Below are 24266 nucleotides of genomic sequence, written 5' to 3' on the forward strand. Positions count from 1 at the left end.
ACCGAATAGATGTACAGCCATTCTGTACTCTCTGGGTTCTTTGTCTAATTGTCCATCCTGCCACCACAGAAATCTCAGATAGTTGCGCATGTCTGGACAAACAGAGAACTGGTGGAACATTCTCTCGATATCACAGATTATGGCTACATTTTCCTTTCTGAAACGACAGAGTACCCCCACCAATGAGTTGATCATATCTGGACCTGTGAGAAGAGTGTCGTTTAATGAGACACCGAGAAATTTTGCTGAACAGTCAAAGACAACTCTTAGCTTGGCTGGTTTTTTCGGGTGATATACCCCATGGTGTGGGATGTACCATGCAGTCTTGCCTTCAGACAAAGGAGGTGCTAATTCTGCATCACCACTGCTGATAATGTCTCTCATAAAGGAACAGTAATGTTCATGATACTGTTTATCAGCCTTTAGCCTTTTCTTCAGGTGTTGCAGTCGGACTGTGGCTAACTTCTTATTGTTGGGAAGCGCTGGTGGATCATTGCCCTTGAAGGGGAGCGGCATCTCATAGTGCCCATCTGGTCTTTGTTTTATTGTATCACTGAGGATTTGTATGAAGCGAACATCATCCTGTGATACATACTTATCCTCATAGTTTCTCTCATTAAAGTCAGTCTCTAGGACTTTGAGTACTTCTGTGGCTGATGGTATGGGCATTTCTTTGACTGTGATCCTGTGCACATAACTCTGGTTACCTTCTCTGTCTAGGTGAGGATTACCAGAACCAATAATACTCCATCCTAGTAGGGTTCTTTGTGCGAAAGGTTCGTTTATTTTGCCTGTGACGATCTCTAGGGGGGCTAGTGCTGATGGGCAGTCATAACCAATCAATAGACCTACTTCACAGTTCTGTAATGGCTGTAACTTGTTAGCTAAGCCTTCAAGGTGTGGCCACTGAAGTGCCGTTTCCTTGGTAGGGATATGAGACTTGTCAACTGGGATAAAGTCACGAGAGTAGATGTGTTCTATTGGGACACGAGTCTCAGAATCAAACCCACGCACCTGCAAGTTGTTGGCAAGTTTACTTGCAACGACTGTGTCGACGGAAGTCATGGTGCTAAGCTTTAACTGCACTGGTTGGGCGTCTACATTTAGTTCTGAGGCCAAATCCTCTAAAATAAAGGATGAGTCACTCTGGGTGTCAAGCAGGGCATATGTAAGTATTTCTTTCTCAGGCTCAGATGCAACTGACACAAATACTGGTACTATGCTGGATGTGGAAGATAGTTTCCTTGTTAGTACATGAGTCATAACATTATGCACTTCCTTGTTTGCACCTTCATCTGGGGATTTAGAATCCTCAGTTTTCTTTTCTTTAGGTTCATTCACTCTTTCTGTGTGTAGACAGGTGGGGTGACGCCGACCACACTTACTACAGGAGTGACGTCCTCTGCATTCTTTGGTTACATGACCCCTTCTCAAACACCCGAAGCAGAGACGATTTTCTTGAATGAAAACTTTCTTGTCATCACTAGTTTTCGCTGCAAAAGCAGGACACTTAGCTATGCCGTGCGATTCTTCTTTGCAAAACAAACATGGGGGTTTAGGTCTAGAAGTAGATACTGGGATTGGTGGAGACTTTGGTTGGATGGTAGTACTGAGTGCCTTCGCTCTTTTAACGTGCCGCTCTTCTGATGCCCTTTCGTTTATTAGGAATGGTGAGGCAACAGGATTGCAAACTACTTTAGCTTCATTTTGTATGAACTTTGTAAAGCGAGCGAAGTTGGGGTAGTCTTGGCTTTTGTCTAGCTCCTCCACCACAATGCGGCTCCATCTCTGCACTATCCACTCAGGCAGTTTTCTTAGAAGCTTGTGATTTTCCTCACAATCATTAAGGATCTCTAGGCCTTTGACTTGAGGGATAGCCTCTGCACAGCTTTGGAGAAAATCTGCAAACTCCCTCAGTGCTTTAGGATCATTGGCAGCTATTCTAGGCCATTTTGTGAGTTTAGCCCTAAAGGCTCTTTGGATAACAAATGGGCTGCCATACCTTTCCTCTAAAACGCTCCAAATGCCTGCGTATGCCTGCTCACTGTTGCGGAAGAAATATCCCTCTACTGCCTTTCGTGCTTCACCTGCAAGATAGCTCTTTAGATACAACATTTTCTCACACACAGGTAAAGGTTTGTCACCAATTAGTGCCATAAAGGATACCTTCCAATCCATAAACTTTAGGGGGTCGCCACTAAAGATGGTGGGCTCAGGTACAGGAAGCCTGTTTAGGGTAAGAGAGCTGGCGAGGGCTTGAACTAAGCTAAGTTCTTCACGTTCTGGAGTAGTATTGTGAGGTCTAAATGTTGGTGCTTGTGGATTTAAAGAGAGCCGTGGTGCGATGTTGGGGAGATTTGCGGAATTTTCTAAGTTGTAGCAGGACACTTGATCATGGCTTTCAATGTCATTTTGAGCGCTAAGGGCTCTTACTCGTGCAGCTGCTACTTTCACTTCGCTGTCTGCCTTTAACTGTTGAAGTTTAGTCTTTTCCTCCTCCAACTTTGCCTTTGTTTCCACTTCCTTTATTTTCCACTCATTTTCCATTTGGCTGATCTTGGTTTCCTGTGCCAATATTTCTTGTGTGGCCTTTGCTTGTTCCACTTTGGCTGCAAGTTCAGCTTCTGCTTCCACCTCACGACTGCCAGTAGAATCTGCCTTTGAGCGTGCAACTGAACCCTCTGGGAACGACGTTTCAGTTTTTGTATCACCAAACACAGAACCATAGTCCCTTTTGTTTAACATCACTCGTACTCTTTCCTTTTCAAGGCGATCGTTAAAGAGCTGATCGATATTTTCCTGTCGTTTAGCAACAACTTCACAAATGTCAGTTGTAAGCACTGCACAAGCATCCATTCGCTTAACAATGTCGGGCGTCATGGATTGGCTGCGGCGAATGGGTTCATAATGCTGTTGTACTACAGCGTGCTTGTCTCTTATGTCATGACTGGCATTGTTTAGCTCTTCAGGTGAGCAGAAAGTTTTCAGCTTTGTTCTGATTTCTTTAGCTGCCTTCTTCCAAGTGTCATAAGCTTTGTTAAATGCCTTCTCATTTTTCTTTGCCTCATATTCCTGCATTTCTTTACCCTTTTCGGTTAAATGCCTTTCACGATTGCTGGATCTTACTCCTTGTTGCTCTGAGTCGTCGGCTTCTTCAGCAGGGTTCAACATTTTGTTACTGCAATGTGTATGTTGCTCTATGCGATAACATCTGGACTTAAACTTACGTGAGTGTTACTTTTGGAAACAATGCTCACATCAGACGTTTACATCACATAAATAAACAGATTAGCACCCACATATTAGACAAAATGTAACTGTAAATACCGCTGATATACGTTACTTTCAAGAAGAATAAACCCATACAATTTAAAGATTGTAATTACTCAGTGCAATGCAGTATACCTTTAAGGCTGTAACCACAAAAATATTTAAGGCAAGTAACTCTGAATTAGTGTGCAGACATTTTAACTTTGTTATCAGCAAAGTCCTTAATGGGCATAATACCTGCACCTTCGTAAAGTAACCATCAGAGTTCAAAGGGGAGGTAGGCGACGAAGCAAAGATGATCTTGACTGGTGTAGAAATATCTCACAGCTGACACACGGACCCACCTCGTGGCACGGGCTGCACTCATCTGGCATGGGAGCTAGCAAGTAGCCTTCACTCAGCGATCGAGTTTTCACTGTAGCAGTCCCTCGGACCAAGGAAGAAATAGAGAGAGCCTCGACGGGTGCAGTAATTTTTACTTTGAGATTCATTCAGAATCTAACAGTGCTGAGGTGCACCAATGCACCGTGAAAACTAAACAGAAACACAAAATACATTTTCTTAGACGCTTATTACAAATATGAACTCAAATAATGCAGAAAATACAACAAAATATCAGTTAAGCAAACAAATACAACTTAAAACATGTACCTCGCTCCGCATTCCAAGGGCTGCAAATTGTTAATTTTGCTAGAGTCCGGTATCACGCTGCTTCACGCTTCATTGAGAGCTGCCTACTGGGACATGTGCGCCACAAAAACCGGTCTGAGCTGGAAGTGCAGCTTGCCGCTAACTAAACAACAGAGCCCTCTACTGGACACTACGCGTAGCTGTTCAGGCTTAGATCAATAAACAAAACTGGACATTTACATTGTGTGTTTTGTTTCACAGCTCACTTTTTCTGCAAAACCTTTGTTTGACACACACTGGATTACACTGACCTGAATGTTTGCAATTTTATCCTACCCAAAGCTTTGCGTGCTGTTATCTTGATTTTGCTTTATTTCATTTTTCATGCCAAAAACTCGAGGCATGAAAAATGCCTCGAGTTTTTGGCATTTTCAGATATGTCTGAACATATCTCAGCTCATTTATCGGCACTTTCATACTGTCCAAAGAATGACTGGTTTAAATCCAGCACTCTTGTGAAGTAAGCCAAATTTTCATCAGAAGACATGATTGGCTTCCAAGAGCCTCTTAAGCTCTTTTCCCCACCATGTTAGGACAAACTTCTCCTGACAAACGAGGGGCTGAGGGCTATCGACGTCCTCCATCCTTGAGTTTCCACTGATTGTTGTTTTTCCTCTCTTTTCTTCTGGTGTGGGTCGTCAGCTGTGGTGGTTGTAGTTGTGTTTCGCTCCACACAAGAAAGCGATACACCTTCTCCCACAAATTCAGCTCTTGTTATCCTCTACGTCAGCAGCCAGGGCCTTTGACATTAGGTTTTTATATCATTACATTTGCATTTTTTGAGGGAATAGAATTTGCCCCCGTTTTAGGAAATCAGTGCCTACAAAGCATGAATATACTAAATGAAAGCTGAAATCATTACTTTTTTTGCAGATGCAATAATAATGCATGATTGACACAGACTCCCAAGGCACACAGGCAAGCCTCTGCAGAGCAATAGCGAGCTGCTGTTTTATGCAATATGTTTTAACCATTGTCAGTGCTGATGAGAGCTTTGAATGCTTTGAAAGACACTTTTATAAATTAAAACGACTTCTTTTCACTTTGTTTAATATATGGAGTACTTCTGGGCTTCTCTGTTCTCAGTTTGTTCATTTAAATCCTTCAGGGATCACAATAATATTCTGACTTTTAACCACTTTGAGAGTTTCTCTCTGCATCTCAGCTAGTCAGTGCAGCTGTTAACACCAGCATGAACAAGCATGTAAAACTTGCAAATGGAGCATTTTAATGTGCCTAATTTCAATTTGTTAAAGGTGTATTCTCCAGGAGGTGTTTCTTATGCTATAGATGTGATGTGCAATATTATGAGACAACCCCAGAGATTTTTTTTCAGCGTACTTTCCTGGAATTAAACATAAAGTTAGTAAAAGTACATATGACCTCCTTAAAGTAAAACAAATGTGGCTAACACGCACTTGGGGTTTAACGCTAAGAGCAGTAATGCCTCTCTGGAGACGTCCCTTGTCTTTGTGCTAATGAGTAACCAAAGTAGTTAGTGGTTAAAATCTCATTTCATGACCCAAAGCCGAGCTATAAAAGCAAAATCCTCCTCATTTTGGGAGGTTTAATGGAGAAAATGAAAGCAGACTAAATCAAATTTGACTCGGTGTTCCAAACATAATGACTGTTGTTTTATATTCTGTTCTGCAGACGAGTGCTGGTGTCTAAAGTGTGGGTCCTAATGGCTTGGCATGACAGTAGTGGTAATTACCAATCTGTTCCCCTTGTGGTGCTCTTGTTTTTCTCTTCCGGGGATATCACACTTTCAATTCTTTGAAAGCTCAATATGAAGAGGAATTTAATTTTCTATTATCATGTTTGTTCACTGCTGTTGGTCGTGGAGCTGCAGTCGCTGGGTGATCCACGAACACTTGCAGAGATTTGCAGGAGAGCAAAATGTCACAGCTTGGACCTTTTGTGCATTGTTTCTCAGAACTGCAGTTTAAATTTAGCTGCAGTGAATGAAGTGAGACCCTGTGGAATACCTCCAGAACTTTTACCAGCATCTCTTCATTCTCTCTGATCATTTTGTTCATGTGGAAAGAAATCATTTAGATCAACTCAAGCGCCCTTCTGCCACATACAAGATGTCTTTGATTAAAATGTTATCAATTGTTATCATGTGGGAATAAAGTAATGGTAAACAGCCTGATTCTTATGTAGCACTTTATACAAGATGCCACATTCACTTTCTTCTAACCTAACATTCACACTCTGATGGATGCATCAGAGAGCAAATTGTGGTCAGCATCTTACCCAAGGATAGTTGGCATGCAGACTGGGAGAGTCAGGGATCGAACCACTAGATGCCCTGTGCAGCCTCCTGACCTACAGCCAACCTAATAATGGCAGCGTTTGGAAACTGACAGTGCTTGACTGTGATGTCTATTTCCTTCCATTTTTTACCGCTTCATTAAAAAGGCCTAAATAGCTACGATTTCATATGTCACAACTACTTTATCATTCACCAACACAGTCTAATCTGGGCTGCTTATGGAAGTTAAAGCTCATTTACAATTCAAACCTTTAGACCTGACAACGTTGGAGAGAGAACTCAACAATAGGAAGCTCTTATTTTACAGGAAGAGACCTCAGGAAACACCTGATAATAGTAATAATGCTCGGCCGGGAGAGGAAAGAGAAGACACAAAAAGGAGCGTGACATTTTGCTTCTGTAACTAAGGAGAATTCTGGCGATCGGGGGCGGGAGCATAGACATTATTAGATGGATGTGGCCACCGTGATGTCACCCACTGGGTCTGAAGCTGTATTTTGAAGACTTGAGTCGAACTTTGCACAAACTCAGTGTCGACACCAGTCAAGGTACAAAGCGGTTTTCTCAAAGACGTCTATGGGAACAGAAGTCTTTTTGTGACCACCGCTATCGCCACCTGGTGGCAGAGATGCTCAGAAAATGCAATCGCAAGGTTTGCTACGTTTTTATTCTGCTGGACACTAATTTGGCCAAAAACTTTATTTAAAAGTGAATGTGCTTTTGTTTTCAGTGAAGCTTGAAACAAAAGAATCCATAAACTAATTGGGAAAGTGTTTACTGGGATCATGCAGCCAAGCAATGTCTTTTTCTTTTTTGCAACCACAGAATTACTTTCTTTTTTTTTTGTTTTTTGTACTGCCCCTGCTGGCCATGAGAAAGACTGCAAGTTTAAAACCCTCCTTTTTCAGAAGTTTTCAGAACATCAGATTTTCAGTGGTTTGGGTGTGTGACTGGTCCATCTGCAAATAGTTATTAATGCAGTTTCGTTGTTTAATGGAAAAAATATGTTATTACACAGTTGCTATATATTTAAATATTTACATTCATTGTCTAATTCTAATGATTCTCATTGTATCATTTCTGTTTTTCAACAGAAACAGAAGCAACTTTATCAGCTTCTGTGGCAGCAGCAGTCCTCTGCTTATGGACCTTAACTGGGTCGCTCTTTAAAATCCATATTTATGAGGCTAAGACATTTTGCCCATGGGCAACCTAGTTTGTATGCACACAGAGGGCCGCGTGTGCTGAATTGATGAGCATCAGTTGCTCCTACACACACGAATGCATTAGCACCACTGCAACAAAAGTTTAGGATGTGATTAAAAATTTCATTGTGGGCCTGAGATGCAGTCAGAATTCACATGAGTCAATGCACAAACTCAAGACTTGACACAGTGTCACACTGAAGTAAGACAATAAAGATCTGACTTGAAGCAAAAGCCAGAATTATATGGCGTTATTTGTGCCACTATTCCGAGCGCACGTAAAAACAAATTGCAGGTGCATGTGTTGCATTTTGAGCGAGAGAATGGTGCTGTGTAAACTTCAAATATCTGCTCGATTCATCAAGACATCACATATTTGCAAAAGTGCTCTGACGTTTTCTTAGATGCCTGTAGTGGCACAAAAATAACGCCATAGATTTACTCCTTCAGTTCTTATCTTATAAGTTATGTGTGTAATATTTGGCAAAATTAGCCAGTAAGTTCTTATGTTATGTTATGGTCAAAATGTGTTCTTACAAAGCATATTTTGACCATTTAGTTTTAGAGAAATCCACTTGAAGCCTCAGTGGACACAAGAATATGAAATATGGATAAAGTGAGGTGAAGGCAGAAACAGGACATCCTTCCATTGTTGTTTCCATTGTTAACCCTCTTCAACTTGAAGAGGAGCTACCAGTAGTGCTGCAGCACCTTTCACTACAGAGATGTTCTCCTGTGACCTCTGCCGTCTATGCAGTAGGCACAAAGCCAAAGGACCACCAGCACATCAGAAACAAGAACAGCAGCAGCCCAATTTGCAGCCAGCTCCACATATTTTTGACGTCACTCTGAGGTGACAGCGACATGTCCAGCACTGGTCTGTAAAACTGTGTATATCACTAGAACCCTCTAATAGTAAGAGTCGTGTGATTCCTGTAGACGTCAGACCAGACATGCACAAAATCAGAATATAGAAGACATAGAAATGAAATCCATTCTTCTAACAGATATTCCTCATTTTGTTCTCGTGGTAGTAGAACTAAATTTCAAAAATAATCAGGTCTGTCTGGTGCTGTGGCCCTCAGTTTGCTTCCCGATCCTCCATGTTTTGTGTTCTACATTATTATTAGTTTTCCTGGGTTTAAATCAGCTAATGAAGCTTTCTTTTTGCAGAGACACATTGCCTCTCGTGTCCTATCATCCACTACTCTTGCCTGTAGATTCCACGGGCTTTTGGTTGATGTTGGTTTTTCAGTTTGGGTTTTGGTTGTGCTCCATGTGGCTGCCATGCGGGTCTCCAGAGACATTAAGTCCGCTGCCACAGTGCCTTTTGTTATCCCCATCTGCCACTGCAGGTTAGAAATTTTACATAAAGGATCACAATGATAACGCTGAACAGTTCTGTACTGATTTGGGACAACTGGATCCAAGCCACGCCACGAGGATGTCAGAAACACCGCACCTCCTCATAGGGGTCAGCGACTCGGGTTTTTCCTTTAATTTGTCATCCATCTGCTCGTCGTGACTCGGAGTTCTCTGTGAGCAGCCCGGTGTGATTAAGTGAACAATGAGATGTGTGTGAGATTCACATTAACTGACGTCAAATGAGCCGCGGTGAGAAAAACAGCACAGCTATAAATAATGATTTTCTGGTGAACTTTTACCTGAATGGAGCTGGCAGTGAGCTGTCATTGCTGTTAATTAGCACCTGGATAATTGGATGCAAATTACATTGCATCTGTGAATTCGCAGCTTTAATCTGACCACAGGGAACTCCACACAATGTTGTATTAGTGTTTCTGTGAAAATTTATTACTGTGATTCAATATCCACCTGTTTGTTTTTGTCATCTTTTAGTAAGAAATTGTGGAGCTTCAATCGCTATTGATGAAAACTATCTTTTCATCATATACAGGAGTGTGAAAAAGAAAGTTTTCACAGGACATATGACACACACCCTCACTGCCTCCATAAAAATGAAGCATGTAAGCAACAGCCAAGTGCTAATAATCAGATGCTCTTAATTCACCGATTGTAAGCACAGCTTTATAAACAGACGAGTCGTGGCTAGTTGTTGGTCTGGAGCATTCAGGTGTGTGTTAACAAAATGCCAAGAAGGGAAGCAATGATCCCAGCGAAGCAGTTGTTGCTGTCCCTCACTCTGAACAGGGTTATAAGGCCATTTCAAAACATATTCAAGTCCATCATTCCACAGCAAGAAAGATTACTGACAAGTGGAAAACATTCGAGACAGCTGCTAATCTTCCCATCAGTGTATATGCCCCAAGGACAAACCACGCACTGCTCAAAGAAAGTTTAAAAACATCCCAGAGCTCAATCTCAGACTCCTCTGTCATGGTCCCAGACCTGTTATGTTGGTAGCAGCTGGACACTAAAGAGTCACAGCAACAACGTAACAGGAATCACCAAAGATTCATTTAACGTTGTAGATCGGTATCAGTGGTGTACAGGAGTGGATGGATGTGCAAAATGCAAATTAAGACAATCCTCCAAAAATGGACCAAAAGGGATGGTGAGACATGGAGACGACACAAACACCACCACAGGACCAGAGCAGAGCAGCAGAGGGGGCAGAGACCTATAAGGGCTAGAGTGGCGGCGTTTAAAGAGCTGCCGGCCAGGTGTTCTGCATTCCCAGCCATCTCCTCAAACTCCACCCAGGAAACTCCCGCCACACCACATGCACAAAGACCAAGCCCACACGAAGGACCGCCTGGATATATACATATAAATATATATATAAATATATATATATATATAAATATATATATATATATAAATATATATATATAAATATATATATATAAAGCAGCTGGATAGCGTAGTGGTTAGACTACACGCCTTTGGAACAGAGGATTGCAAGTTCGATTCCTGCCTGGGGCGTCTGTATCCAGTAAGGGTCCTAAGGCTAGACCCCCTATGCTAAGCGAGCCTACCGCAGACATGAGCGAGACAAATAAACATGAAGGCATGCCGGCTCGGACGTCGCCCGGATCAACAAGGTCCGCGTCAGGTGTTGAGGAACCAGGGCACCCTGACGAAAAGTGGGCTACTGGAACAAGAAGGCATCGGTGGGCAAGAGACGAAAACAGGGCGTTGTTAGAATGCTACTACGCAAGTAACCCCGGCGGAAGGGGCTACATGAATAGGATGAGGGACCTATGGATTCTTCGATACCCAACATCCACAATGACGGTGAGACAACTAGTAGCTCAGTGTTCCAACATTCGAAAGAAGGGACTGCTCTCACAGCTAGAGATTGACGAGGTACAACACAAATGCTACGGCAAGGAGGAGTCAGGACGCCAGGTCAGGGGGGCGATATCATCACCCCCACCCGAGATTGGGTACATAGCCCCAAGTGCGATAGGAGAAGGATCGTTGAGTGCGAGAGGAACTGACCTGAAAAATAGGATCATGGCCAAGCTTGGAACCTGGATCCCCCGTAGCCGGTTACCAAGATTACGTGAAGTACCGTCAGAAGGTCTGCTAGATGATGTTAATGCAGCACTACGGGCAATACCTACAACCACAATTACCGACACTAACAAGCTGATCTACAATACGGCAGCAGTGATCAGTGAGATGCTTGGCCACAAGTTGAACAGCCACAAGGGGCAGTACCCTCCATGGAGAAGGAGGCTAGAGGGCAAGATCAAAGTAGCACGGAGGGAGGTTAGCCAACTAACGGAGTTGCAGAAAGGTGCGACAAATAAGGTGCCTAAGAAATACAGCAAGCTGTCCATACCTGAGGCCTTGGAAACTGCCAAGCAAAGACTCACAGCCTTGGCCAGCCGCTTGAGGAGGTACACCAGAGAGATAGAAGGCAGGAGAATAAACCAGCTGTTCTCCACAGAACCAGCAAAGGTGTACTCTCAGTGGCAAGGGAACAATAAGAGAACAGCACCACCAAGGCTGGAGACGGAGCAATACTGGAAGAGCATATGGGAGAAGGATGCAACCCATAACGGCAATGCTCAGTGGCTAGAGGATCTGAGGGCTGACCACAGCGACCTCCCTGAACAGGGTCCAGTAACCATCACAGTGGCAGATATCCAAGAAAGGGTCTCCAGTATGAAGAGTTGGACAGCACCAGGGCCCGACATGGTTCACGCCTACTGGCTGAAGAAGCTGACTGCACTCCACGAGCGTCTGGCAGCACAAATGAACCAGCTGCTAGTTAACGAGAGACACCCGGAATGGCTAACTGAAGGCCGGACGGTCCTGATCCCCAAGGACCCCAAGAAGGGACCGGTCCCCTCCAACTACCGACCAATAACCTGCCTCAGTACTACATGGAAGCTCCTGTCAGGCATCATATCGGCTAAGATGAACAGGCACATGGGTCAATACATGAGCGGGACACAGAAAGGAATTGGCAAGAATACCAGAGGTGCAAAACACCAGCTACTGGTAGACAGAACAATCAGCCGAGACTGCAAGACCAGACTGACCAACCTGTGCACTGCCTGGATTGATTACAAGAAGGCCTATGACTCAATGCCCCACAGCTGGATACTGGAATGCCTAGAATTGTACAAGATCAATGGGACCCTAAGAGCCTTCATCAGGAACTCAATGGGGATGTGGCGTACAACATTAGAGGCCGACTCCAAGCCCATAGCACAAGTCACCATCAAGTGCGGGATCTACCAAGGAGATGCTCTGTCCCCACTGCTGTTCTGCATAGGCCTGAACCCCCTCAGTGAGATCATTAACAAGACTGGCTACGGATACCGACTACGGAACGGAGCAGTTGTCAGCCACCTCCTGTACATGGATGACATCAAGCTGTATGCCAAGAGTGAACGAGACATCGATTCACTGATCCACACTACCAGGCTATACAGCAATGACATTGGAATGTCGTTCGGACTGGAGAAGTGTAGTCGGATGGTATCAAAGAGAGGGAAGGTAGTCAGAACTGAGGGGATTGAACTACCAGAAGGCAACATTGCAGACATAGAGGACAGTTACAAGTACCTGGGGATCCCGCAGGCAAATGGGAACCATGAAGAGGCCGCTAGAAAGGTTGCAACCACCAAGTACCTGCAGAGGGTCAGGCAAGTCCTGAGGAGTCAGCTGAATGGTAAGAACAAGATCCGGGCCATCAACACGTATGCCCTGCCCGTGATCAGGTACCCTGCTGGGGTAATAGGCTGGCCAAAGGAGGAGATAGAAGCCACTGACATAAAGACAAGAAAGCTCCTTACCATGCATGGAGGGTTTCACCCCAAGTCCAGCACCCTGAGGCTGTACGCTAAGCGGAAAGAAGGGGGCCGGGGACTGGTGAGTGTCAGCACCACAGTCCAGGATGAGACAAGGAACATCCAAGAATACATTGGGAAGATGGCCCCAACTGACCGAGTGCTCAGTGAATACCTCAGGCAGCAGAAACCCAAGAAAGAGGAGGGAAACGAGGAACCATCATGGAAGGACAGGCCCCTGCACGGTATGTACCACCGGCAGATAGAGGAGGTGGCTGATATCCAGAAATCCTACCAGTGGCTGGACAAAGCTGGACTGAAAGACAGCACAGAGGCACTAATCATGGCAGCACAAGAACAAGCTCTGAGTACAAGATCCATAGAGGCTGGGGTCTATCACACCAGGCGAGACCCCAGGTGCAGGCTGTGTAAAGATGCCCCAGAGACAATCCAGCACATAACAGCAGGGTGCAAGATGCTAGCAGGCAAGGCATACATGGAACGCTATAACCAAGTGGCCGGCATAGTGTACAGGAACATCTGTGCCGAGTATAACCTGGAAGTCCCGAGGTCAAAATGGGAGATGCCCCCAAGGGTGGTGGAGAATGACCGAGCTAAGATCCTGTGGGACTTCCAGATACAGACGGACAAAATGGTGGTGGCTAACCAACCGGACATAGTGGTGGTAGACAAACAGAAGAAGACGGCCGTAGTGATCGATGTAGCGGTTCCGAATGACAGCAATATCAGGAAGAAGGAACACGAGAAGCTGGAGAAATACCAAGGGCTCAGAGAAGAGCTCGAGAGGATGTGGAGGGTGAAGGTAACGGTGGTCCCCGTGGTAATCGGAGCACTAGGTGCGGTGACTCCCAAGCTAGGCGAGTGGCTCCAGCAGATCCCGGGAACAACATCGGAGATCTCTGTCCAGAAGAGCGCAGTCCTGGGAACAGCTAAGATACTGCGCAGGACCCTCAAGCTCCCAGGCCTCTGGTAGAGGACCCGAGCTTGAAGGATAAACCGCCCGCAGGGGCGTGCTGGGTGTTATATATATATATATATATATATATATATATATATATATATATATATATATATATATGTTAACGCCATTACCGCATTAACGTGGCAAATCTCCATTAGCGAGTTAGTATGGATTGCTCCGTGCATGGGGCTGGACGGCGCTAACGTGTTGACGAGCTAACCGAGCTAACCGAGCTAACGCTTTGACGCCATGCAGCCCCACACACAGGGTGATCTGTGCATGGGGCTGCATGCATGTATATATATATATATAGAGAGAGAGAGAGATGTAAAGTTCTGTCACAAAGTGTAGATTATTCCCCTTCACATCAGCGTGCTCGGACACCTTCCAATCCTCTGGGCCTAACTCAAGTTGCCAGGCCTCAGTCCAAGGTTGGCCCATCATTATGCACGATCCCATCAACGGTCACCAAATTTAATCAAACTTAATTAAACATTTTGCTTTTGCTTTAATGCATCAGTGCAACGAAAGAAAGCGTTCATCCTCTATTCAAATGTCTCATTAAATCGCTCCATTTCAAAGAGTATGTTGGCTCTTTCCTGGAATGCTTTTAATGTGAAACATCAGCAGGACCTCGTTTATAGATAACAACTTAATATAGATAAAAATAACAATAAAGCAGAAGTAAGTCAAAGTCGTTATTCGTGTAAATCTGTTTAAAAAGTTTCACAGAAGCCAAATGCTAAAGGAAAAGTAGGGCTTTTCTTTTTCCACCCTCCTGCTATTGTCTTATGTAATAATTTAATATTGTTGCACATTTCTCTCCATTAGTGACCTTCTTGGTGCTGTCAGGCAAGTTAATAAATGTAAAGGTAATTCACTTCTAAGTATACATCCATCCATTTTCTCTACCAGTAAAATATTAAAAGGAGCTTTTCATAGTCATGTTTAAGTAGAACTTGAGTGTAAAATGAGGGAAAAAAGAGTAAAAGCACAAAGTTAATGAGGACACACTAATCACCAGAGGGGTCATGTGACCGTGACATCACCACAGGAACTTCAGCTGCAGACCGCTCTGGGCATTACCACTGCTGGAAGATGTTAAGGACCACATTACTGTGCAGTGATGTTTAGAGCTATTTTATATTTGCATAAGTCCTAAAATAGTAACAGACCGTGTAAATCTTACGTTTAGTACGTGCGCTTTATCATTTGAATGATGTTCTTATATTTGTTCTTTTGTTGCTCTTAAACCTTTTAAAAACATCATGGCTGTAGAGGGAAAAGGTGTATTTCATGCCTTAAGACTGCATCTAAGCAATAGATAAAATAATATATATATATGCAGAATATGCAGAAAGAAATGAGGAAGAGAACAGAGAGGATTCACAGATGTAGCGAAGGATGGTTGGTATGACAGAGGAGGGTGAGATGGAGGCAGATGATCTGTGGTGGCGACGCCTGAATGGAGCAGCTGAAAGAAGAAGACTGGATCAGATCTACCGGAGCCCTGATGATGGGACAGACGTTCAGATTTCCTTCCAGGCTTTAAATGGAATGCATTAATGCATGCTAATGAACCACTCAAAGCCTTTTCACATTTCAACAACATTCATTAGTTTAATATTAATATTAAACTAATTAATATTAAAATATTAAAACGTGTTTCTGTTTCTAACTGAGCTTTTGTTGGGCGAGGACGTGATTTATTTTTTTGTTTTCAACGTAAACTCATTTTATCATTCAGATCTTGTCTTTGTGACTCTTTAATTTGCCACTTCGAATGAGAAACGAATCAATCAAGCCTGACAAACTCTGTTTTCAATCTGTGCGCACGTTTATCGCATACATCATCCATCCCTCTTCATCAGGCTGTTGTGACTCCATCGTGCCGCAGACTAATCCTCTCTCTCCTCCAATCCGCTCTGGGTTAACTTTAAAACTTTTCTGTGCTGATTACGCTTTGACTTTGATTGTCTTTTGATTTGAGTGACACTGATAAATATGAAAAATGTGCCCCTGAAAATTAACATTCACCAAAATTATAGTGTCTTTAAAGGTAATTTTTGTGATTTTTGACTTTGCAGTTCAGGTGTTCTTTGTCTAGCTATAAAAGTTACTCTCATAATTACACAATTTGTCATTTTTCCTGCAAGTAAGTAGGGCTGTGCTTTAAATGTGAAAGCTGTGGGTGTCTGAGGTGCTGACGGAAGTACAGACGAAGAGATGTAAGAATAAATATCGGGACTGTAGCACCTCAAAAGGAAGAAGCAGCATAGAACGCTATTAAAGTCAGTTATTGTTTAGTAAAAATTCCATTTTCCTATCGTCATACATTACAGTGCATGATTTATGCACACCTGAACATTTTATTTATCGAAACTGGGCTTTAGTGTGCAGCTGTAACAGTTTGCACATTTCTAGTTTTGGGATTTTCCACCAGGTTGAAATCTAGCAGCAGAGATTTCACTCCCAGCAGCCCAAAGAGCATTAGTGAGGTGCACCACTGATGTTGTGTAATACGTCTGGCTCTCGGTCAGAATTTCATTCTGGATGAGTAAAGGTGTTGGATGAGGTGAGGTTCATATGGATCTGGCTTTGTGCGTGAGAGCACCGTCATATTAAAACGGGTTCAGGCGCAAAGTTGGAAGCACACGGTTGATGTAGCATTAAATTCTGTTGAACCCAGAGCAAGAAAATCCCACAAAAAAATAAAACTAAATGAAAGTGCAGTCCTTTCATTTCAGCTTCCTGCGGGGATCTGAAATCTTGGCACCAGAAGTAACAGACGCCTTTGTCTGATGTCTCCTAGTTTAGTTTATCTTCAACTGATTTTCAGTCCTTTTATGTGACGTTTTAAAGTAGCGAAATGTCGCGGCTTATATAAAGTGTCAAATGAATACAGATTTAGTGTCCAGCATCATGAACTGAGCTCAGCGTGGCTGACAGCTGTGTTTATCAGTGCCAAAAACTCTGTTTTCTGCACCGGCAGCTGACATTTCTGGCATTCAGCAGGCTGACAGAGGTCAGATTACATGATGCTCTTTTAATTCCAACGAGACACACGAGAGCCATAGATGCTGAGGAACTGAAAGCAGATCAACAGTTGCCGTTCCAAGAAATAATCAGTTATCGCTTTAAGTACCACCCACACGACAGCCGAGCCAAAGAGCGAAACACTAAACATCAGCTGAGTCCGTGCTCGTGTTTGTCTCGCCTGTTGCACTTCCTACTTTCTTTATAGGAGACCGTCCTGCCTACGTGCTATCAGGCTCAGCCAGAGAACGCTGTAATGTGTACTCAGTGGAAATATTCTGCCAATTTACAGCTCCATAGTTGTATTCTTGGACTCCGCTAGAGTAGCTTTGCATGATTCACTGTTCAAACTAATCCAAGGTTTTGTTACACTGGGCTTCTTACACTCGTTATAAAGTCACTCCTGCTTTTAAAGCCTTGTTGCTGTTGTTGTTGTTGTTGTTGTTTGAAAGGTCAAACTGTTGGGCAGAAGAAATGACCAACAGCATTTCATCAGGTAAAGATGTTAATCACTTCCAGAATGAATTCAAATCCACAGAGATGAGAAGCTGAGCTATTCAAGAGCTCTATAGATAGAAATGTTTAATGTGACCTTTAATTAAGAAATAGTGAGAAATAATTTTGAGATAAGACCTTAGTTTTATATGACTGTGAACTGTGATTTGAAATAGATGTCTGTACCAAATACAGGAGGTTCTCAGTCTTTCCTGCACCCCCCTGCTTATCACAAATGGTTCAGTCCGCACAGGTGTAACCACCATTAAAGAAAACAGGTGCAAATATAAAATAAAGAGGAAACAAAGATCAAAGCTCATTGCTCTGGCATCCTTTCTGATGCTCCAGCCTGTCTCCTTTATCCCTGTGGCATGATCCCACTCAGGTTGCACCAGTCGTGGTATTTTACAGATTCCCCCAAACCTGTGCTGCCTTTTCAGAGGCCTGGGTGTGTCTGATGGAAGAGTGGTCATTTGGGATTAGCTGGATAATGGCATTGTGACTTCTTCCCCAGAATTGTGTTTCAAGACACAGGACCACACACAAAGTCTGTCTCGTTTGCTGTTTGCTGCCAAAAAGATTTCATTTATTTATGTATTGTCTTGTTGTATTTGAGGTACTAGAATTGGATTATGTGGCCAAAATGAGGGCTGCCACGATTAGTCGAGTAGTCACGATTACGTCGACAATACGTCGACGATTAATTTAATAGTGGATGCGTCGTTTGAAGCTTTGTAAGATCACAAAAGACGCAGGAATAAGCAGTTGGATTTAAGAGTGTAATAACGGACTGAAACAGAAGACGGCAGCACTGCATGTACAAGGATGCCAGCTGCCATTAAACCCCGAAGAAGAAGTAGCTCTGTCCCAGAATTCATAGCGCGGCCCAGCGCAGTTGTCAACAATGGCGGCAGCTAGTTAGTTTTAATATTACTCTTATTATTCTTTCTGGGTCACAAAATAAAGTTTAACATATTTTCAGGAGAGAATGTAGCTGTGTAAACCTCAAATATCTGCTCAGTTTATCAAGACATATTTTCAAAAGCGCTCCGACATTTTCGGAGGCGTCTGTTACCCACTAGCTCGATAGCTAGCCGGGGGCAAGGCTCATTAGAGCCTGTGAGAACACCGGACTCCCGGCAAATCGTTTTCAAACCCACCGCCGTCTTTTATGGGCTTAAATTGTGGTCATAAATATTTTGTACTTGTAAATCAGGATTTGTATGTGTAAAAAGAATTTGTGTGTGGATTTAGCCAAAAAAAAATATGTGTGAAACTCAGCTCAGTTACAGTTGCAGCCATGCCTTTAACTCTACAGCTTGAACTTGTAAACATTGGGTAACGTGACAAGATGACAGTTTTAATGAGAATAACATTTTTCTACTCAACGTTTTAACAAGATATGTTTCTCAGGGAAGTAGAGCAGAATCATGCATGCACTGGTAACAGCAAAGATGTGTCCTGCGTGCATCCTAAATGCCACACTAAATGTACTTAAAGAGAAAAATGTTGTAATATAAGTACATAATAGGATCATAGTGAGAACAGTGTGCTGACGATGATCCCACATGATTGAGTGAATATGAAATGCTCGAGCTGTGCGATACACTGTTGTTTCCCTCTTAGGTAAATATAAAGGCGTCTCTGAAATGCGACAGACGCAGTGCTGCGTGCCATTCTGAAGATCTTTGAAGTTGAAGGCGATGCATTATGGAATATCACCATGTGTCTTAAATGCTGGATTTAGTGCAAATAATCATAATTAAGCTTACAGTTATTAGCTGTTGATTGACAGTCTTAGCGTGGGCACATTTGTCACATCCTTTGCACCTTCTGTTGCATTTTTGCTTCATCTGCCTGGATTCAGAGCGCTGAATTCCCTCTCCACGGCTTGGTTAAAGACTCGGGCATAGTTGTGTTTTTCTCTCTCTTTCTCTGAGAGAGACATTAACACTCAAACAGACCTTGATACATTTTTTAAGCAGAGTGAAATTTTTGTGGATCAGAGAGAAATTGTCTCTGGGGTCTCAGACAAATTACTTGAGATCACAGGGCTGTGAAATAACGCAAGCTTTTTTTATATTGATATCACTCTCTGTTTTCACCCGAGTCCTATTTAGTTGAGTTTGCCTCCTGTGAGACTCTCCAAAAAATATACTGAAAGATTTGGAAGTTTCATTCAGCTGAATATTTAGAAATGTGTTATTAATAAAGTTAACCTCGTAGGGAAGGACGGGACTTTTACCAGATCGATGTAGGATCATGTGGGCCAATCTCCAGTGATTATATATTTAATCACCTTTCTTACTCACAAGCATAGACTGGGTAGTGGCCAAAATGAGAAGATTGCAGATACAAGCAGCAGAAATAAGCTTTCCCCAAATGTCTGAACAGTGTATTAAAGATAAGTTTAGATTGTTTTTATAATAATAGTCTATTTACTTTGATGACATTAATTCCATAACTATTAATGCCTTAGGAAGAAATGAGTTTTTCTATTATTATTTTGCTGTTGCAATTGTGTTTGAGAGCAGATCATTCTTCAGTCAGTCGTCCATGTAGATTAAATATGTGGGTAGGATTGGGGTCATTAAAGAGGCTTTGATTTCTCTGTTGCTTTTGGGCTGCATGCTGTTAATGTTTATTCTTAGAAGAGGATGTTTTTGTGTTTGAAGTGCATTTGTTCTGCTCTAGAAAAGGTATAAAGTTTTCTTTGTTTTAAAGATGTTAACAAGCATAACATTTGATTTGAAACATTGTGCAGATAACCCTGAGCAGGGCTTAACTTTAAAGCTGGGTGACTCTGATGAGTGGTCACAGAGGTCTGATGTGTGTCCTATCAAGAGTGCTGTCTTTGTCCCGGGATGCCTCTGAGTCTGAAAATATGCTTGAGGAAAAATCAAAAGGTGAAGAAAAGAAAAACAGGATATAAACCAAAAGTAACCCTGCATCTATCGTCTGGCAGTCTTCTTGCCTCATCTGCACTGACGGCACCGACTCCCTTTGAATCCCGTATAGTTTCAAGCTCCATGACAAACAAGGGGACAACCTTGCCTAGATAATTTCTTTCAGGACGCATTAGTGGGCTGATTTTAATATTTATGCTCCATGGAACCAAAAAGGAGATAGTCAGGGATTTAAGATCCGGAAATGAATAAATCCCTTTGGAAAACATCAGTAGGTGAACTGTGAGCCGAGGCTCCCTGCAACAAAAACACCCCGTCGTGGAGAAATATGTGCTCTGTTTATTTTTTGCTGTCACATTAATCTCACTGTCCTTAAGAGGTGATTTTTGAGTTCAAGTAGAAAAGGTGTTATTTTTTTTTCCTTCTCCTTTCTGGTATTTTTGCCAGATTTTGTTGCTGTTGATTAATCTGTGATCCATAATGCTCATTCTCTGCTTACAAAACGAGCAAAGCAAACCAGCCATCAGAAAACGATGCGTTTGTGAGATCTCTATTTTCCTGGAGTGATAGAATGTCCCATCTGGCTTGTAAATACTCTGATTTAATAATTATAATAAAATAATACAACATATAATATATAGAAACACAAATGAGTGTTTTTCTAGTACCAGACCTGGATAACTGACGAGGGCTGTGTCAGGAAAGAATAGGACTGATCATCATTTAGGGATGTAAAGGGAGAGAGTTGGCTTCTCTGCACCGACTCGCTGCTGATCCTGAATTTAATTTCAAATCTTCCTGAATAATCAATTATCTTAAAGACCTCATAGTATCACCCAAACAGAGGACTTCACTCTCAGACTGCTGGTTTAGTCGTGGTTCCGACAGTATGTGAAATTAAAATGGGTCAAAATGGAGTTTTACTGGTTGGCGGGTCTCCTGATTGTTTGGATTTTCTCTGTAACTCTGTAACCCTGCAGTCTAAAGCACCTTGGGATCACTGTTGTCATTTTCACTATATTAAAAAAAGTTAAATGCAATTTGATGAAGCGATATATTCTCCCTCTCTCTCTCGAACACACATTCACAGTGAATATACAATATTTGTACTTACAGGACTGTGCAAAAGTTTTAGGCAGGTGTGGAAAAAATGCTGTAAACAAAGAAAGCTTTCAGATATCTAAAGGATTGTTTATTAGCCCCAAATGTACAAGAAGTACTGGAAGTGATGGTACGGCCCCCACAGAGGCCTGATCTCAACATCATGGAGTGTGTCTGGGACTACATGAAGAGACCGAAGGATGTGAGGAAGCCTACATCCACAGAAGATGCTTAGTTTTCTGGGATGTTTGGAACAACCTACCAGCCGAGTTCCTTCAAAAATGTGTGCAAGTGTACCTAAATGTACCTTCATATCAGCTGGATGGTGTCGTGACGACACACCTTTGGAGCAGGAGGTGCAAGTTTGATTCCCGCTAAAACTTTTGCACAGTTCTGTAGCTGTTAAATGTCTCAGTGCTCTGTGTGATAAACAGTGACTTTAAACTATTACCTGCTAAGGGGAGCTGTAATTCTTCTCTAAAGCTTTATTAGTACAGGCGACCCCTGTAACATGGGAACAATGTTTTCACATTTTTTTGGGTAAAAGGGTAAAAAATTCAACTATAGCTGCTGCCACTTTTTCTTATGAGTGGAGGAAAATTGTGCATGTATTTGCAGCTGTTACCACATAATTCATTTTAGAGCAGCGGTGTAATGTGCTTAACAGCTCGTCGTTTTATTTTTGTTCTCAGCTGCTCAAGTTTTGATAATCATAGTAAATTGTTAAAGTTTTGAAATTAAGTTTTAAAGTTGGTTGTGGGGGAAGCAAAGAAAATGATGGCAGATTTGCTGAAAAAGATGTATTTGCACTAATTACACTATTGAAGTTTCTCCAGTTTGACAATGGCGGAAAAAAAGATGGAGAGCTTTGCAGAAAGAGCTCTGAAGCAAAATACCGGCTAGGATGGAGACGGTAATCGCACCTATCATTGCTTCAGTGCCGGTGAATTGAAGATTGCATTACTCAAGCTGATAACAACTTGTTATGTTGCTGTTGATGGGGAAAAAGCCTGTCCCAGACAGAGCTCTGTGCTTATTGTGTACGACTCCAGTCAAACACAGAAAGTACGGAGGAACTGGCCTGACCTCGTACATCTTTTGGCTCTACAATTACGATGATGGTACGGCTTAGTGCACAAATGTTCCAGACATGAAACACTCGCAATTAAACTCAATTTTCATCTGAAGTCAACTTGAGGGAAATCTGGGAGCTGTTGGCCAGCTGCTCTTAGGCTTCCTGGTTAATTTTCTGGGTCTTCAGGTGTAGCCGGCGGATACCTGGGTCAATATTTCTTGACGCAGAAATAGATACGTTCACATGAAAAAGTGAACAAAAAGCTAAATCGTCCACAGGTAAACACCAGGGGCGACCGTGGCTCAAGAGTTGGGAGTTCGCCTTGTAATCGGAAGGTTGGCGGTTCGAGCCCCAGCTCCGACAGTCTCAGTCGTTGTGTCCTTGGGCAAGACACTTCACCCGTTGCCTACTGGTGGTGGTCAGAGGCCCCGGTGGCGCCAGTGTCCGGCAGCCTCGCCTCTGTCAGTGCACCCCAGGGCAGCTGTGGCTACAATGTAGCTGCCATCACCAGTGTGTGAATGTGTGGATGACTGAATGTAGTGTGAAGCGCTTTGGGGTCCTTAGGGACTAGTAAAGTGCTATGCAAATACTAATGGTTTATAATTTAGACACATATTTATCAAATTTTCCTTCTTTTGCTCGGGACAGTTACTTTGTACCTGCAGCCAGTGGCAACCTGTCCCAGACAATTAGACGACTATTAGATAATAAGCTTTATACATGTAATAGTACCTGATGCATCACGATGTCTGAGAGGCCTCCCAAATGCAGTTTTTGCATTTTTTGCAGTTTTCGATGTCCAGACAGAAAATCGTGCATGTTCCGGTTTCTTCATGAATCTTTCACTTCTGTGAGCTAGAGCTACCCACCAGCCAGTGAGGTTTCTCCTGCTTAGCTCCATACACCTGTGAAGATGACGAAGCAAAAATGGAACAATGTCCCAACTGTTAAATTAACTAGACAGCGAGCATCACACACGCTGCTTTGGTTGTCGGTTTACATGTTTGCCTCCTTTCCAGTGACATTAGGCTCATCCTGAAAGACAACAGGCGTGACTGGTGCTGGCTCCAAAAGGACGAGATTGTTTGTTTGTTTGTTTGTTCGTTTGTTTGTTTGTTTAGTCAAAGCTCAACGTAAATTAAACTTCAGATCAGGATGTGAGTTGTAGATTTGTCTTACTCAATGCTTTGGGTTTCTTTTTCATTCAGAAAGTTGCTGCCAGCTTGACATCTTTATCATGAATACCAACAAAAATATATTTTATATATCAATAAAGTATGAAAGCGTCCAGTACGACTTCTCCAACTCTTGGCATTATTCTTCTTCGCTGCTCATATGCCTGCTTTGTATGTCCTGAACACCCAAAATCTGGCTTTACCATATAAGTCTCCGGCTATGAGGAGGGTGACAGCACAAAATGGTGTTTTTGTCATATTGATTAAATTTTTTTAAAAAGTACCATCTGTTTATTTAAAAAATCCATCTTATTTTATGGACATCTTCCAGGTTCAGTCAAACCGTGCATAATTTAGACCAGCATCTGAGAATTTAATGCATCTGTCTGTGTCTACAGTCATGACTATTTCCTGCCAGAGTTCATTTGCACCCTCTTTCCTAACGTAGTGTCCTCTAAAGGTGCAAGAGAGACTTGATTCAGGGTGACAAAGTTGTAAATAACTCGAGGCCTTCTTCATGCGTGCCCCAGTTTCCTGCCTTATTAAGAAAGCGGAACATCTCTGTAATGTTTGAGCATGCAGGGGACAGAGTATTTGTTACTTCCACTGAAGAAAACATGTACTGGTTACGTGTCTTATGGAAACCTCCCTGTTTCCTACACCGACAGCTTCCTCTAAACGCTGCCAAACTGCTGTGGAAAATGTCACAGGCGGGCAAATGTCGGTATATTCACTACAGCTCCAGGTGAGGTGGTAACAGCGTTCTGACGAGGGCAAGAAGAAAAATGTGTTATGTAGCACTAGCTGTAAATTTTCCTTAATTGC

General features: G+C 42.7%; 2 protein-coding genes across 2 annotated transcripts in view; both read right to left on the minus strand.

Annotated features, from left to right (window-relative positions):
• The window catches only part of LOC143421728 (uncharacterized), a 4294-nt gene extending 159 nt beyond the window's left edge, over positions 1-4135 (minus strand). The window contains exons 1-2 of the mRNA XM_076891343.1: positions 3922-4135; positions 16-3804 (exon numbers count right to left, since the gene is read on the minus strand). Coding sequence (XP_076747458.1) covers positions 16-3171 — 3156 coding nt within the window. The 5' untranslated portion in view covers positions 3172-3804; positions 3922-4135. The remainder of the gene's footprint in view (positions 1-15; positions 3805-3921) is intronic.
• Positions 1-24266, minus strand: part of pdzd8 (PDZ domain containing 8) — an 84999-nt gene that overhangs the window by 29169 nt on the left and 31564 nt on the right. The gene's annotated exons all lie outside the window — the stretch shown is intronic.

The sequence above is a fragment of the Maylandia zebra genome, linkage group LG13, assembly GCF_041146795.1.
Source record: "Maylandia zebra isolate NMK-2024a linkage group LG13, Mzebra_GT3a, whole genome shotgun sequence".
NCBI lineage: Eukaryota > Metazoa > Chordata > Actinopteri > Cichliformes > Cichlidae > Maylandia > Maylandia zebra.